This window comes from Telmatherina bonti (genome assembly GCF_933228915.1).
Source record: "Telmatherina bonti genome assembly, chromosome: 6".
NCBI lineage: Eukaryota > Metazoa > Chordata > Actinopteri > Atheriniformes > Telmatherinidae > Telmatherina > Telmatherina bonti.
This window is the reverse complement of record NC_136624.1, coordinates 1,685,190-1,703,415: the sequence shown is the minus strand read 5'-3', so window position 1 is coordinate 1,703,415 and position 18,226 is coordinate 1,685,190. Positions and strand designations below refer to the sequence as shown.

Sequence of the window (18,226 nt, the reverse complement as noted above, 5' to 3'; positions counted from 1 at the left end):
GGCAGGACCAGGGGGAAGGCTGCCATGTTGCACCCGACCTTTCAGCTTCCCTGTTTTAAATGGTGAAGCTGAGAAGGGACAAACTTGTTAACCCCATACTTTTTAGCTGTGAACCCCCATGTTTTGTTGGTGGGGTACGGTGACTGCCAAATGCAAAACAAATGACATTTTAAAACAACACATTTCAAAATTCAAAAACAAAAAAATTACATTATGAAAACGAATTCAGAATTTAAAAAATAAATTTTAATTTGAAAAACAAAGTTTAAATATAAAAACCAAATTGGTTTGGTTTACTTTAGAAAGTTTATTGAATATAATGACAAATCTAAAAAAAAAGTAATAAAACATGACAAAATGTTCAAAAGGAGTGTGTAAAATCATAAGGTTATATATAATCCCACCCCCGTGATGAAGCAATACAATATCAATAACAACAACCCAGTATATTAGTGATATCTGTATAATAGTATTATCCTTATTATGCCATAATCTACAAGTTTACAATAATCAATTGCAGTGATGGAGTAATGCAGTGATAATAACAATAAGAGTATTAATAATAACAATAACAATACATTTTAGATAAATATAATAGACAAAATTCCACAATGTTCACATTTCATTGATGCTTATAAAGCATTTTATTGTGTTAATGTGTAAATTTGACCAGAAGTGATGTTCCAGGGTTTTTAACCAGGATTTTGGTATATTGGTACTCCCATCAGACAGTGAGGGTGAAGTGAGGGATTGTAACATCTATACCGTTTCATGTGTCCAATGCTGTCCGCCAGGGTGGAATTTTATCTCCTTTTCTTTTTAATATGTACATGAATGACTTGTCCTTGATTTTAAATGCATGTGACACAGGTTGTAAAGTTGGTGACACGCTAATTAATCACCTAATGTACGCTGATGACCTAGTCATCTAGTCAGCCCTTGTAGTGCTGGTCTCCAGCAGTTCTTAAGAATCTGTTCAAAATACGGTGCTGACTTTGATATAAAATATAATGCTAAAAAAAGTAAGGTCATGATAGTCAGAAGAAAAGAGGACAGGTGTTTACTTTTTCCTGACTGTAATCTGGCTGGCACTGTACTCAGTGTGTGCAGTGAGGTTACATACTCGGGCCATGTTATTGAAAATGACCCAACTGATGAAGAAGATATTTATAGGCAGCGGCGGAAGCTGTACGCCCAAGCAAATGTTCTATGTCGTAAGTTCAACATGTGTTCCATACCAGTGAAGATCTCCCTTTATTAAAGCAGATTGTACGCCTTATTATACTGCCAATCTGTGGTGTCGATAAAAACAAGGAAGCCTGAGAAAACCCACGGTGGTTTATAATGACGGTATGAGGCTGCTGTTGGGAATGTCAAGAAGTTCCAGTGCAAGCCGTATGTTCGTCACGGTCGCGGCAACAACCTGCTCTGCTGTCTTGCGCAACTTGATGTACAGATTTATGTGTAGGGTGTCTAAATCAGAAAAGAACCTGGTTGCTGTGTTGGTTAATCCTGTATGCAGGCTGCCAGATTCTCTTCCAGATTGTGGAACCACTGGCAAACCTCTTTAGATGTTTAAAGAGTTTAAATGTTTAAAATGTTCTTTAAACCTCTTTAAACTCTGACCATTATGGAGTACCTGTTGTTTTCTTTTTGTGTGTTTGGTTTTTTTTGTGATATGGATCCTTCTGGGTCTGAATTAAAGAAAAGAATAGCAACAATTATATCAATAAGAATTTTTTTGTCTTGTCCAGCATGTCAGCAGCAGAATGATTGTCTGGATGCTGGGTTCTGCTGGGCAAATTTACTCTGCCAAGAGGAGCTTGTCAGATATAATGATATTCTGGATTCTTATTTTATTTCATATTTTTTTTTAGCATAATTGTTTGTATTACAAAGTTTGTATTGCTGGACTGAACTGGTGATCCGGAGAGGATAGAAGAGGGACAGAGAGAATCAAGAAGAAGAGAAAACAAAAAATAACACCCTGTACAGAGAAAAAAAAGAGAGAGAAATAGAAAGAATGAGAGAGAATAACCTACATACATATGCATGAACATAAACATGCAATTTGGGGTTTTCCATCCACCTGCTGTTCTTTCCACTTAGATGATTACAGTGATGCAATATACATTGTTTCCGAAGGCTTGCTAAAGGACCATTTTACAAAATTTCCTGTCCAGAGACGTAAACATCATGCTACCAGAGCCAGCCAGAAAGCATCGGAACTGAGAAGTGGTCTGTGGTCTCCACCTGCAGAACCACTCCTTTATTGGGTGTGTCTTGCCAGTTGCCTATAATTTCCACCTGTTGTCTGTTCCATTTGCACAACAGCAGGTGGAACTGATTGTCAACAAGTGTTGCTTCCTATGTGGACAGTTCCATTTCACAGAAGTCTGGTTGACTTGGAGTTACAGTGTTGTTTAATGTTCCCTTTATTTTTTGAGCAGTGTATATTAGAAATTTACAAGTGATTAGAAATACTTTCTCTTCTCTTCAGGACATTCAGCTAAATGTGGTTGCTACACACTGATGCACATTGACAGCAACAAGATTCTGGACATACAACTTGTACCGGTATCATCACGTTTCTTCCTTCAAGCAGCTTATTTATTTGTAATTTCTGCAAATGGTTGTTATTCTTTCTTGTTTCAGAGCAATGAAGTCGGTGGCAGAGTTCACATGGCAAAAGAAGGACTCAGAAGAGCTTCAGACTTTCAAGAGTCAAATGGTTTGACACGGGACTATGTTGTCACGGACCATCACACACTGGTTCAGAAATACCTGAAAGACCAAGAAATACTACAGTACTATGATGTTTGGCACCTTCAGAAAGGTAAATAAATATTGTTATCCACATGTCTCCATCCTATTGGATCCTTCATTTGTGTATGCAACTACTTAGAAAATATAAATGAATGAATATGTTAGATATATGTTCAAATAGCAACAACAATGTGTGAATGCATCTATTTACAGGTTTGTCCAAAAAGCTGGAAAAAGTGGTCCAGAAAAAGGATCGCCAGGTGTTGAGAAAGTGGTTGTCCAGCATCAAAAAACTGCATGTACTGGACGTCTTCCATGACTGGACCAAAGGAAGTAGCCAAGTGGAAATCCATCTCATTCGGAATGTCCATGTCCACGACGAGCCGTCCTTCCCTCTACGTCCATGTCCACGACGAGCCGTCGTTCCCTCTACGTCCATGTCCACGACGAGCCGTCGTTCCCTCTACGTCCATGTCCACGATGAGACGAGGTTCCCTCTACGTCCATGTCCACGACGAGCCGCCGTTCCCTCTACGTCCATGTCCACGACGAGCCGTCGTTCCCTCTACGTCCATGTCCACGACGAGCCGTCGTTCCCTCTACGTCCATGTCCACGACGAGCCGCCGTTCCCTCTACGTCCATGTCCACGACGAGCCGTCGTTCCCTCTACGTCCATGTCCACGACGAGCCGCCGTTCCCTCTACGTCCATGTCCACGACGAGCCGTCGTTCCCTCTACGTCCATGTCCACGATGAGACGAGGTTCCCTCTACGTCCATGTCCACGACGAGCCGTCGTTCCCTCTACGTCCATGTCCACGATGAGACGAGGTTCCCTCTACGTCCATGTCCACGATGAGACGAGGTTCCCTCTACGTCCATGTCCACGACGAGCCGCCGTTCCCTCTACGTCCATGTCCACGACGAGCCGCCGTTCCCTCTACGTCCATGTCCACGACGAGCCGTCGTTCCCTCTACGTCCATGTCCACGATGAGACGAGGTTCCCTCTACGTCCATGTCCACGACGAGCCGTCGTTCCCTCTACGTCCATGTCCACGACGAGCCGCCGTTCCCTCTACGTCCATGTCCACGACGAGCCGCCGTTCCCCGGACGTCCATGTCCACGACGAGCTGCCGTTCCCTCTACGTCCATGTCCACGACGAGCTGTCGTTCCCTCTACGTCCATGTCCACGACGAGCCGCCGTTCCCTCTACGTCCATGTCCACGACGAGCCGCCGTTCCCTCTACGTCCATGTCCACGACGAGCCGCCGTTCCCTCTACGTCCATGTCCACGACGAGCCGCCGTTCCCTCTACGTCCATGTCCACGACGAGCCGCCGTTCCCTCTACGTCCATGTCCACGACGAGCCGCCGTTCCCTCTACGTCCATGTCCACGACGAGCCGCCGTTCCCTCTACGTCCATGTCCACGACGAGCCGCCGTTCCCTCTACGTCCATGTCCACGACGAGCCGCCGTTCCCTCTACGTCCATGTCCACGACGAGCCGCCGTTCCCTCTACGTCCATGTCCACGACGAGCCGCCGTTCCCTCTACGTCCATGTCCACGACGAGCCGCCGTTCCCTCTACGTCCATGTCCACGACGAGCCGCCGTTCCCTCTACGTCCATGTCCACGACGAGCCGCCGTTCCCTCTACGTCCATGTCCACGACGAGCCGCCGTTCCCTCTACGTCCATGTCCACGACGAGCCGTCGTTCCCTCTACGTCCATGTCCACGACGAGCCGTCGTTCCCTCTACGTCCATGTCCACGACGAGACGAGGTTCCCTCTACGTCCATGTCCACCACGAGCCGCCGTTCCCTCTACGTCCATGTCCACGACGAGCCGCCGTTCCCTCTACGTCCATGTCCACCACAAGCCGCCGTTCCCTCTACGTCCATGTCCACGACGAGCCACCGTTCCCTCTACGTCCATGTCCACGACGAGCCACCGTTCCCTCTACGTCCATGTCCACGACGAGCCGCCGTTCCCTCTACGTCCATGTCCACGACGAGCCACCGTTCCCTCTACGTCCATGTCCACGACGAGCCACCGTTCCCTCTACGTCCATGTCCACGACGAGCCGTCGTTCCCTCTACGTCCATGTCCACGACGAGACGAGGTTCCCTCTACGTCCATGTCCACCACGAGCCGTCGTTCCCTCTACGTCCATGTCCACGACGAGCCGTCGTTCCCTCTACGTCCATGTCCACGACGAGCCACCGTTCCTTCTACGTCCATGTCCACGACGAGCCGCCGTTCCCTCTACGTCCATGTCCACGACGAGCCACCGTTCCTTCTACGTCCATGTCCACGACGAGCCGTCGTTCCCTCTACGTCCATGTCCACGACGAGACGAGGTTCCCTCTACGTCCATGTCCACCACGAGCCGTCGTTCCCTCTACGTCCATGTCCACGACGAGCCACCGTTCCCTCTACGTCCATGTCCACCACGAGCCGTCGTTCCCTCTACGTCCATGTCCACGACGAGCCGTCGTTCCCCGGACGTCCATGTCCACGACGAGCCGTCGTTCCCTCTACGTCCATGTCCACGACGAGCCGCCGTTCCCTCTACCTCCATGTCCACGACGAGCCACCGTTCCCTCTACGTCCATGTCCACGACGAGCCGTCGTTCCCTCTACGTCCATGTCCACGACGAGCCGTCGTTCCCTCTACGTCCATGTCCACGACGAGCCGCCGTTCCCCGGACGTCCATGTCCACGACGAGCTGCCGTTCCCTCTACGTCCATGTCCACCACGAGCCGTCGTTCCCTCTACGTCCATGTCCACGACGAGCCGTCGTTCCCTCTACGTCCATGTCCACGACGAGCCGTCGTTCCCTCTACGTCCATGTCCACGACGAGCCGCCGTTCCCTCTACGTCCATGTCCACGACGAGCCACCGTTCCCTCTACGTCCATGTCCACGACGAGCCGTCGTTCCCTCTACGTCCATGTCCACGACGAGCCGTCGTTCCCTCTACGTCCATGTCCACGACGAGCCGCCGTTCCCCGGACGTCCATGTCCACGACGAGCTGCCGTTCCCTCTACGTCCATGTCCACGACGAGCCGCCGTTCCCTCTACGTCCATGTCCACGACGAGCCGCCGTTCCCTCTACGTCCATGTCCACGACGAGCCGCCGTTCCCTCTACGTCCATGTCCACGACGAGCCGCCGTTCCCTCTACGTCCATGTCCACGACGAGCCGCCGTTCCCTCTACGTCCATGTCCACGACGAGCCGCCGTTCCCTCTACGTCCATGTCCACGACGAGCCGCCGTTCCCTCTACGTCCATGTCCACGACGAGCCGCCGTTCCCTCTACGTCCATGTCCACGACGAGCCGCCGTTCCCTCTACGTCCATGTCCACGACGAGCCGCCGTTCCCTCTACGTCCATGTCCACGACGAGCCGCCGTTCCCTCTACGTCCATGTCCACGACGAGCCGCCGTTCCCTCTACGTCCATGTCCACGACGAGCCGCCGTTCCCTCTACGTCCATGTCCACGACGAGCCGTCGTTCCCTCTACGTCCATGTCCACGACGAGACGAGGTTCCCTCTACGTCCATGTCCACGACGAGCCGTCGTTCCCTCTACGTCCATGTCCACGACGAGACGAGGTTCCCTCTACGTCCATGTCCACGACGAGCCACCGTTCCCTCTACGTCCATGTCCACGACGAGCCGTCGTTCCCTCTACGTCCATGTCCACGACGAGCCACCGTTCCCTCTACGTCCATGTCCACGACGAGCCGTCGTTCCCCGGACGTCCATGTCCACGACGAGCCGTCGTTCCCTCTACGTCCATGTCCACGACGAGACGAGGTTCCCTCTACGTCCATGTCCACGACGAGCCGTCGTTCCCTCTACGTCCATGTCCACGACGAGACGAGGTTCCCTCTACGTCCATGTCCACGACGAGCCACCGTTCCCTCTACGTCCATGTCCACGACGAGCCGTCGTTCCCTCTACGTCCATGTCCACGACGAGCCACCGTTCCCTCTACGTCCATGTCCACGACGAGCCGTCGTTCCCCGGACGTCCATGTCCACGACGAGCCGTCGTTCCCTCTACGTCCATGTCCACGACGAGACGAGGTTCCCTCTACGTCCATGTCCACGACGAGCCACCGTTCCCTCTACGTCCATGTCCACGACGAGACGAGGTTCCCTCTACGTCCATGTCCACGACGAGCCACCGTTCCCTCTACGTCCATGTCCACGACGAGCCGTCGTTCCCCGGACGTCCATGTCCACGACGAGCCACCGTTCCCTCTACGTCCATGTCCACGACGAGCCGTCGTTCCCCGGACGTCCATGTCCACGACGAGCCGCCGTTCCCTCTACGTCCATGTCCACGACGAGCCGCCGTTCCCTCTACGTCCATGTCCACGACGAGCCGCCGTTCCCTCTACGTCCATGTCCACGACGAGCCGCCGTTCCCTCTACGTCCATGTCCACGACGAGCCGCCGTTCCCTCTACGTCCATGTCCACGACGAGCCGCCGTTCCCTCTACGTCCATGTCCACGACGAGCCGCCGTTCCCTCTACGTCCATGTCCACGACGAGCCGCCGTTCCCTCTACGTCCATGTCCACGACGAGCCGCCGTTCCCTCTACGTCCATGTCCACGACGAGCCGCCGTTCCCTCTACGTCCATGTCCACGACGAGCCGCCGTTCCCTCTACGTCCATGTCCACGACGAGCCGTCGTTCCCTCTACGTCCATGTCCACGACGAGACGAGGTTCCCTCTACGTCCATGTCCACGACGAGCCGTCGTTCCCTCTACGTCCATGTCCACGACGAGACGAGGTTCCCTCTACGTCCATGTCCACGACGAGCCACCGTTCCCTCTACGTCCATGTCCACGACGAGCCGTCGTTCCCTCTACGTCCATGTCCACGACGAGCCACCGTTCCCTCTACGTCCATGTCCACGACGAGCCGTCGTTCCCCGGACGTCCATGTCCACGACGAGCCGTCGTTCCCTCTACGTCCATGTCCACGACGAGACGAGGTTCCCTCTACGTCCATGTCCACGACGAGCCGTCGTTCCCTCTACGTCCATGTCCACGACGAGACGAGGTTCCCTCTACGTCCATGTCCACGACGAGCCACCGTTCCCTCTACGTCCATGTCCACGACGAGCCGTCGTTCCCTCTACGTCCATGTCCACGACGAGCCACCGTTCCCTCTACGTCCATGTCCACGACGAGCCGTCGTTCCCCGGACGTCCATGTCCACGACGAGCCGTCGTTCCCTCTACGTCCATGTCCACGACGAGACGAGGTTCCCTCTACGTCCATGTCCACGACGAGCCACCGTTCCCTCTACGTCCATGTCCACGACGAGACGAGGTTCCCTCTACGTCCATGTCCACGACGAGCCACCGTTCCCTCTACGTCCATGTCCACGACGAGCCGTCGTTCCCCGGACGTCCATGTCCACGACGAGCCACCGTTCCCTCTACGTCCATGTCCACGACGAGCCGTCGTTCCCCGGACGTCCATGTCCACGACGAGCCGCCGTTCCCTCTACGTCCATGTCCACGACGAGCCGCCGTTCCCGCTACGTCCATGTCCACGACGAGCCGCCGTTACCCGGATGTCCATGTCCACGACGAGCCGTCGTTCCCCGGACGTCCATGTCCACGACGAGCCGCCGTTCCCCGGACGTCCATGTCCACGACGAGCCGCCGTTCCCCGGACGTCCATGTCCACGACGAGCCGCCGTTCCCCGGACGTCCATGTCCGTGGAGACCTGCTGTACTTTGTAGTTTTCATTGAAAGTAATGTGATTTGTGTGAATTTAATTCTGACACAGGAACACGTCTTCCCTCTGACATGTGGAGTTATCTCACATCTCGGCTTTCTGCAGAGACCAGGATTATTCACACAGCACCTTGTTGTAATGAAGATATGAAAGGACTAAGCTGCTCTAATGTTCTGGGACAGGTAGAGCCGTTCCTCATCAAGCATGAGGCTTTTTAACGGCTCCAAAGTAGCAGGAGGAAGTCGAACTTTCCAAAGTGAACAGTACAGCTTGTTGTCTGACTGACTGCAGAATGCTTTTAAATCTATAGTCTTTGCTGAAATGTGAATTCCTACTGAGGAAATCGTTCTTGCATTCCACTGTAAACACGTCCTGATGACTTCTCTGTCATTTAGTGGCCTGGCTTCTTACCTCCATGGAGAAACGTCTGTGCTGGGACTTGCTGTAGAGGAGGTGAGATGGGGACTGAGCTCCTGCAGTTGTTGTGTCTGGGCTCACTGGGCTGGCATCATGGGATGGAGGACCAAGCCTGTCTGGAGTCAAGCCTGACAGAGAAAACAGCATCAGTACCTTCAGCTATGCTGTGCATTTTCAGGGGAATTAGCATCATTGTGCTTGGTTAAAATCAGGTGATGGTGCAGTAATCACTCATCAGACCGATCAGCAACCTCAACCTTCTCCCTGTATGAAGAAATACCTCCATTTGTGATTCTCTGCTCATTTATGTGGATTTCCTCCAAGCTAGTCTGCACAGCTGCTTCTTTTATGAGAGAAGCAGAAGTGATGTTTGAACGTGGAGAATAAACATCTTTATGTGGTCCCTGCGAGCCTTTCAACCAGAAGGATGAGGAATGTTTTAAACCTCATTGGCTCAGATATCAAGGGAAGAGGTTTCCAGCCAGCAGGAAGCTGAGGTAGCTTATCAGGCATTTATGAGTTTATTCTAATTCTTGTTCAATAAATCTTTTCCTTATGTACAAAGTAAAAAACATAAAATTTTCCAAGCCATGGTTTACTTCAGCATTACAAAAGTCTTCTATTGTTAAGAATAAGCTATATATATATATAAAAAAAAAAACTTTGATTTGTTCCACACCCTTCAATATATTTCATATTATAAGAAATACAGAAATAAGTTTATCAAAATCTTAAATGCTGCTGCAAAAAAAAATTCTGAAAAGCTGTCAAATTCAAATAAAACTATAAAAAATACCTGGAATGCTGTAAATGAATGGTAAAATGAAAAACAAACAACAGGACCACCTCCTCAGTTATCTGATGGCAGCAGATAACCCCTCTATTTACTTTGTAAATACTGGTACTTCACTAGCAAAAAATACTTTGCTGGAAAATCTACTTCTAAAATGTGTGATGAAAACTTCTTTTGCTTGAGTGCCTTGATGATACTGATGATACAGATGATACTAAAGATGAAGGGCACTGCTCCAGGACATGATGAAATAAAAGCTAGTCTTATAGTTTCCTTTATTACTGGGCCTCTCACACATATTCTCTCCCTGTCCCTCAAATCTATGCGGCCAGATCACTCTCAATACACTTTTTGTTAAACAAATGAACATGCTCTAATTCACAAATATAATTTTAAAGCACACTTTTATTATAAATTTAAAAATGCACACAATCTGTTTCACAAATATAATTTTGAGGTACACTTGTAATATATATTCACAGATAATATTGCTGAACGAACGTGCATTTACAACCTGCTTCTCATTTGCAAGCATCGCTGCATTTGTGAGAGAAATCTGTACGGTGGATTTTGACGTCGCAGGTTAACGAATGTCACCATTGGTTGCAAAATCTGTCAATCACATTTACAACTCTGATTGACAGATTAATCAGTTAACCAGATGTGTTGTTTGCTTTCAGTCAATCGTACGGCTCCTTACATTTTCTCTTTTAAACCAGTTGCAGAGATGCTGTTGCTCAAACACCGAGATCCAAACACTGAAAATAGCAGCTGCCGATCCTGTAACGTCAAAAGCTGCGGATGTTGCCGTTTCTCTAGAGGCAAATATGCCGTTTTGTCAACTGCTGTTGAAAGACAGCGAACGCCACTGCCCAGCAGCAAACTCCCTCTCCAACCGGTTTGCAGCAACAACTTTGGTTAAAACTGAAAAAAAAAAAAAAGTGTTTTTCCGCCAAATACATCGTTCATTTTTACATTAGACAATGCAGACAAATCCATGTGAAACTACTGTTTCTTTGGCTGTAAACAAAGTTGGTGCTTACCCTTTGTGTTAACTGCACAACTTTTGAGGACAGACATTGCACAGGGTATAGCTTATTTGTGCAGACAACCCACACTTTAACTGCACAGTTTGCAGCCAAAGCCTAAGCACTTTGATCAGATGAGACCAGAAGTTGTAGCACATATGGCCTGAAAGGTTTGATGCTTGAATGGTAGAAGTGAGCCAAAAGGTGAAGGAGGAGTAGCGTTTCAAATATTTAGCAGGAGAGACAACTTTGTTTTATTTGAAGCATTTTAACAATTGAACTGTCACTTCTGCACATTGTATTTCTTACTTAATATAAATTCTTCGTATTAAGTATTTAACTTTTCAAGACCGACATGGCACCGATGTTATCTCACATGTGCAGACCGCCCACACTTTAACAACACAGTTTGCAATTGAACCAGAAGCTTTTTGATGGATGAGTACATTACACTGTGCAACAACTGACATACCATCATGGCGCACATTGTATAATATGGGACTTGAACCGTTGCCTTGTATACCAAAACATACCTGTGAAAATGGACCAATCGCTGAGCTGAATTCGGTTTCGTCTAATCACATGAACAGATTTCAATACATTGACAAAAACCTGAATAACTTAAAAATTTTAAATGTTACAAAGACCAAAAGTCGTAGTACATATCTCCTGAATGGGCTGAAGAGTTTGATACTTGAATGGTTGAAGTGAGACAAACAGTGTAGGAAGAGTAGCGTTTCAAACATTTTGCAGGAAAGACACTGGATGAAGCGGACTCGGCAAACCGGTGCAGAGCTCTGAAACCCTGTTGAAGCTGTTTTCAGCTCATTGTGCAAAAACTGACCAATCACAGAGCTGAATTTTTGCAACGTTCAATCCGCATTTGGTTTGAAGGACTTTCATCCAATCACAAGGCTGAATTGATTTTTTACAAAATGCTAAATATCTCAAAAACTACAAAGATTTGAAACGACAAAAGTCGAAGCACACATGTCCTGAAGGAGCTGCAGGGTTTGAGATGTGAACGACTAACGTGACCTGAAGGGCGCAGGAAGAGTAGTGTGGCAAAGTCTGGCGGAATTATAATAAAAATGGCCAAACAGGATCTCAATAATGTGAATGCCCCCATTGGCACTCACATTAATGATAGGCTAGCCGCACACACTCCATCTGTGGCACCTCGGAGTCAATCACAAGAATACTAATCATCACAGCAACTGGTGCACCAGGCTTTTTAAGCACTGACTCCACACTCAGGGTCATCCGACCTCATTCAGACAGACTCACTGTCTGCTGACTTCTGGCTTTCCCTCTGGATTTCCAGTATTCCCAGTGTTTTGTGAGACCATTACTTTACCAGCCAGTAACGAGGAGTTAGAGCTCATGGAGGTGTACACTTTGTGTGCATGCATGTGTGTGGTTTTGACTTATTTTTTAATATATATGAATGGGTTTTTATTATGTAACCACTAAAAATCTTATTTTGAATAAAAATGTGTAGAGCACCATTGGCACAGTTTAAAAAAAGACATTATTCTTTTAATAAATTTAGTCATTTGATGCAGTGATCATTTTGATGTATTGACCATTTTCCTTTAAATGACTATATGGTCATAGAAGCCCGTATGGGCTGGGCATTTGTGTGCATGACACTAAGTCATGCATTCATTTGAAACCATAAGATATGGGATCAATCATGGTGATGTTGTGGTGATTTATTCCATTTCACTTTTAATTATGTTATTGATTTCAATATCTTAAAATATTATTGTATTTAAACATTATTCATATTTAAACAAACATGAACACATTTACATATTTCATTTAACTTAACATTAATAACATTGTTATTAAAGATAAAATCCCAATTACAATGTGAGTAAACCAGCCACAGTAATAAAACCAGAGCGGTGTGATGAACTTTGATCCCTCTCACACGGCCTTGAACAGCACAAGAGCCGTGTTTGATGCTTGGCCGCCGTCTTTTAAATGCTGCGTTTAGGCAGCAGTTTGATCTACTTCAAATGTCCGGCATCGGCACCCTTACTGACATATCAGCCTTTTCTGTGCCTCAGCCCGGCCTTGTTTCCACCAGCATGAAGACATCTCTTCAGTACTAATACAAACACTATTTCCCGCTGAGGCTGTCTGTAACTGAATGCATCATGTAATGATTATGATATATGAAAGAATATGTCTGTTCAGACTGTTTATGAAAAGGATGTAAAAGTCATAAAACCACCACGTGAAGACTGAAGTGTCGCAATGTGGCGGACCCAAAAGCAGCTCAAGTGCCAGGAGGCCGTTTTAATCAGAACAAAACCAGACTAACCAAACCGAGGAAACGGATGACAGAAACATGACAAGACATGACAACAAACTGCCAAGGAGGAACTGAAACCAACGGGTATCAATACACTGACGACAGAGGCCTGCACGATGAATCTGGCTTTTCTCTTATTGACCTAACTTCCATACAAAACTAATTGAATTCTCACCAGGGTAAATCTGCTACAAAGCCAACCTGCACTGGAACGGGTTATGTTCTGAGAATACAAGCACCGGCTTCTGAACAATCAGTTCTCTGTGGCTTTCCATTCCATCTACTTCTACTCTCATGAGGAGAGAAAACGTTTTAGGAGTGTTTCTTTTCATTAAGAAATTAAGTGTTGTCATGGAGTGCTTTGAAGTAGGATTTCTTCTGGTTCTTGACTTGTTAGCAGTCCATTTACCTCCACAAGGGTTAATAATAATACTTACACATGCAGAACTGCCGAAGCGCACATTCATGGAATATACAAATAGGTTCATGTTCTGTCACAGCAACACAACATGGGCTCACGTGCAGAGAAAGGGGCTAAAGCTGAAATGAAATATAAAGATCTAGAGGAAACTGCCCAAAACGTCTGGGCTGTAACAAAGTAATCAGAGTACTATCCAGCTTATTATTCATCATTGATAGAGGAAAACAAAAACAACCCTCAGTTTCTTTTCAGCACTGTAGCCAGGCTTACTAGGAGCCGGAGCGCTGTGGAGCCATGTATTCCTTTCTCACTTAGCTGTGATGATTTCATGTATTTTTTCAGGAATAAAATTGACACTATTAGAGATCAAATCCACAATATTCTTCCTTCTACCTATAATGTTGAGCCTGTTGTGGTCTCCGAAGCATCCTTAGAACCAGGATCTGACTTGTGTCTAAATAGTTTCTGTCCTGTCCAACCCTCTGAATTAACTAAAATAATAGCTTCATCTAAACCATCCACCTGTATCTTAGACCCTCTCCCAACGAGCCTCTTTAAGGACATTTTCCCTTTAATTAATACATCACTACTAAATCTTATCAATATGTCTTTAGTGACAGGATATGTACCACAATCATTTAAAACTGCTGTAATCAAGCCTTTACTTAAAAAGCAATCTCTGGATCCAGAGGTGATAGCAAATTATAGACCTATATCTAACCTCCCGTTTATGTCCAAAATTCTGGAGAAAATAGTTTCAGCTCAGCTACATGCCCACCTGAGCAGAAATAATTTATGCGAGGAGTTTCAGTCAGGATTTAGAGCTCATCATAGTACTGAGACGGCATTGGTGAAAGTTACTAATGACCTTCTTATGGCCTCAGACAAAGGACTTGTGTCCGTACTTATCTTGCTTGATCTTAGTGCTGCATTTGATACAGTCGATCATAACATTCTGTTACAAAGACTAGAACAGGTGGTTGGAATTACAGGTACAGCGTTAAGCTGGTTTAAATCATATTTATCTGATAGACTTCAGTTCGTTCATGTAAATGACAAGTCCTCCTCACAAACTACAGTAAGTCATGGAGTTCCTCAAGGTTCTGTACTTGGACCAATACTCTTCACACTATATATGCTCCCTTTAGGCAAAATTATTAGACAGCATGGAATAAACTTTCATTGTTATGCAGATGATACTCAGATATACTTATCCTTTAAACCAGATGAAACAAATCAGCCCAATAGGCTACAAAATTGTCTCATAGACATAAAGACTTGGATGTCTAGAAATTTTCTCCTCTTAAACTCAGATAAGACTGAAGTAATTCTCGTTGGATCTGAAAAACTCAGAGCTAAATTTTCCGGTTTTGTAATGAACCTGGATGGCATTACTTTAGCTTCCAGTGCTACAGTGAGAAACCTTGGAGTAATATTTGACCCTGACCTGTCCTTTGGTCCACATATTAAGCAGGTTACTAAAACAGCCTTCTTTCATTTACGTAATATAGCCAAAATTAGGGACATTCTGTCTCAGAGTGATGCAGAAAAACTGGTTCACGCTTTTGTTACTTCGAGACTAGATTACTGTAACTCTCTATTACTGGGCTGTCCTAAATATGCCCTGAAAAGCCTTCAGCTGATCCAGAATTCTGCAGCCAGAGTCCTGACCAGAACCAGCAGGAGAGATCATATTTCTCCAGTTTTAGCCTCTCTTCATTGGCTGCCTGATGGAGGACATGATGCTATAGCAACGTATTTCCCATGAAATGGCAGATACAAACAAAGCATACATCCAATGGGATGGATGGATCCACTGGATTACATAGCTCAGAGTTATGGCAGCCTTAATATTAACAAGAAATATCAATTTTTAACATCAAAGTGTCCGTATTATGCACATTTCAGGCTGATTTATTTTAATATGAAAGGCAAGGAACATTTTTCACACACCCCTTTATTTATTTTAGATGGATCCTCTCAGATCTGCCAGAAACGGACACAACGCCCTGCCCAAAGCCCCTACAGGCTGCGTCTGATTGGTCAGCTGCTTTCTTTGTAGAAAAACAGGCAGAAATTATGAACTAACTAAAGCTGTAACTTTGGAAATAATGTCAAAACCAAGCATGTTTGAGCGCAAATCCGACCCGGAAAACGAGAGTAAACAACGACTGCAGTAGGACTTTTCTGTTCAGTAAATACTTGCTTTCCAGCAACATAAAGTCATGTGACATTGGTTGTGACTATCTCACAACCACTGTACATCCCCTGCTAAACCCTCACATACACAACATCCCATTCCAGTACATATTACCAGCACCTCCTTCACATCCATACACCATCACCACAGTCAGACATTTCCGTCCCATTCGTCTGGTATTTCAGCTCCTCGAAACGCACCCACAGCTTTCAACATGGCTCTTTTAAATGTATCATCTCTTGTAAATACGAGTTTTATCATCAATGAATTTAGACATTAAGATAGATTGTCTCATTTTCACTGAAACCTGGCTTGGCACCAATGCTTCGCTCATTCTTACTGAAGTTTCTTCACAAAATATTCATCTTTTAAATAATACGGTGGCACTGCATCGATTAAAGCTTAAAGCTCAATTTTAACAAAGAAAATCCGTTTCGATAATTCTTCTTCTTTTGAGCATCATGCATTTGTTTTCATCAGTCCACCTGTTTTATGTGTGACAGTCTACCCACCACTCAAACCTCCTTCCTCTTTTATTCAAGAATTTTCTGAATTTTTTACGTCACTACACACAACTTACAACAAGATTTCAATCACTGGTGATTTTAATTTACACATTCATAACAGCTCTGACTGTTATGTAAGAGAGTTTTTAAACCTTTTAGACAATCTGGATTTTAAAGAACACGCGACACAGTTGACTCACAACAGAGGACGCACCCTGGACCTGGTCTTCACACACGGCCTGTCCACTGGGACAGGTTGTTGACCTGGCGGTGTCTGACCATTGCTGTGTTTTATCACCAGTTTTAACCAGCGGGAGGCGCCGGAGAGCACTGTGAGGACACAGTAAATTACTTCTGAAGTGGCTGTAAATTTCATTCATGTTTTACATCAAACTTCTGCCCAGATGTTCCCTGCACCCTGAGAGTTTAATGCAGATAATTTTAATTGCAAACTGAAATCAGCCATTTATGCTGTTGCTAAACTGTGGACAAAATCTCTAAAAGTTAAAACTAGAGCACCATGGAGAAATGAGAGCATCACAGAAATGAAAAGAAAACCAGAAAGAAAGTGGAGAAAAACTAAATTAACCATTCACTTTGACACGTTTAGAGAACAACTACCCACATTAATGCAGTAAAACAGGGAAGATTCTTTAAACGCAGATTTTAGCAGGTCCTTCGTGCCAGCATCAAATGCTGCATGTAAGGACTTTGCAGACCACTTCAGAGGTAAAGTCAGATCCAGTCTTTTATCTCATCAACATCTGGATCTTAACAGGTCTGAAGCATTGTTTTTACCTGAGGAAACACTGGAGAGTTTTGTCCTGGTTGATGCAAACATGCTTGGTGGAGTTTTCTCCCAGTTAAACCCAACAACCTGCCTTTTAGACCCCATTCCCACATTGCTGTTAAAAACATTTTATGGTCTCTTTAACCTGCTCTCTTCAGACGGGGGACTCCCCGCCTGCCCATAAGACGGCGGTGCTGAGACCCCTTCTGAAGAAGAGTCACAAACATTAGAGATAACTACAGACCTGTATCCAACTTGCTGTTTTTTAAGTAAAGTTATATAAAAAGTTTTTATCCAGTTAAATTAGTTTTTAAATAAACACAGTGTTTCAGAAAAATATCAGTCTTGTTTTAGGACGGACCACAGCACGAGACGGCCATTTAAACATTGTTCATGTCCTCAGATGTAATTTAGACTCAGGAACTTTCTGTTCTGGTTCTGCTGGATCTTCGACGCAGTAGACCACCAGATCTTATTAACCAGACTCTGAAGTCTGGTGGGCATCTCAGGTACTGCTTTAAATGGTTTTACTCCGATCTCATTGAGCAAAAAGTTTTGTTAAGTTTGGATACATGCTCCTCAGAAACCATGAAATCCAGTGTGGGGGGTTCCCCAAGGATCCATTTTCGGCCCAATACTTTTTAATCTGTACATGTTGCCTCTTGGAGATGTCATCAGGAGACATGGTGTTGCTTCTCACAGCTATGCTAATGATACGCAGCTTTACATCGCCGTGTCCCCTGATGAGCCAGTTAATACCCTTTTAGACTGTAATTTAGATATGAAGTCATGGATGGCAGAGAATTTCTTACAGCTCAACCAGGACACAACTGAGGTTTTAAACATCGGTCCTGAAGACAAGAAAGATCATTTCAAGCCAACTGTAGGGTTTAGAGGATGCTAACCATATCTACCAGGAAAAGCACACTCTGACAAATGTAAGCAAGGTAAATTTATTAAATAATTGATTACAAAAATACTGTTTGGAGAACTGAACATCAACAAATCTGAAAAGTCCCTGGCTGATCAATAAAAACAAATCTCTTCTGTCAAAGATTCTGATGAAAATATGAGGCACGACCCTTTTAGAGATAGAGGTTTCTATAAAACAGTATATAAAGATGGACGGATGGACGGACGGACAGAAAGACAGACAGATAGATAGATAGATAGAAAATGAACATAAAACATTTTGCAGACCCCCACAATCTACTA

General features: G+C 46.0%; 1 protein-coding gene across 1 annotated transcript in view; it reads right to left on the bottom strand.

Moving 5' to 3' along the window:
* cdk18 (cyclin dependent kinase 18) overlaps positions 1-18,226 on the bottom strand; it is a gene marked incomplete at its 3' end in the record, with an annotated part of 177,419 nt that overhangs the window by 43,273 nt on the left and 115,920 nt on the right. Inside the window, exon 2 of the mRNA XM_079242514.1 lies at positions 8,945-9,078. Coding sequence (XP_079098640.1) covers positions 8,945-9,078 — 134 coding nt within the window. The remainder of the gene's footprint in view (positions 1-8,944; positions 9,079-18,226) is intronic.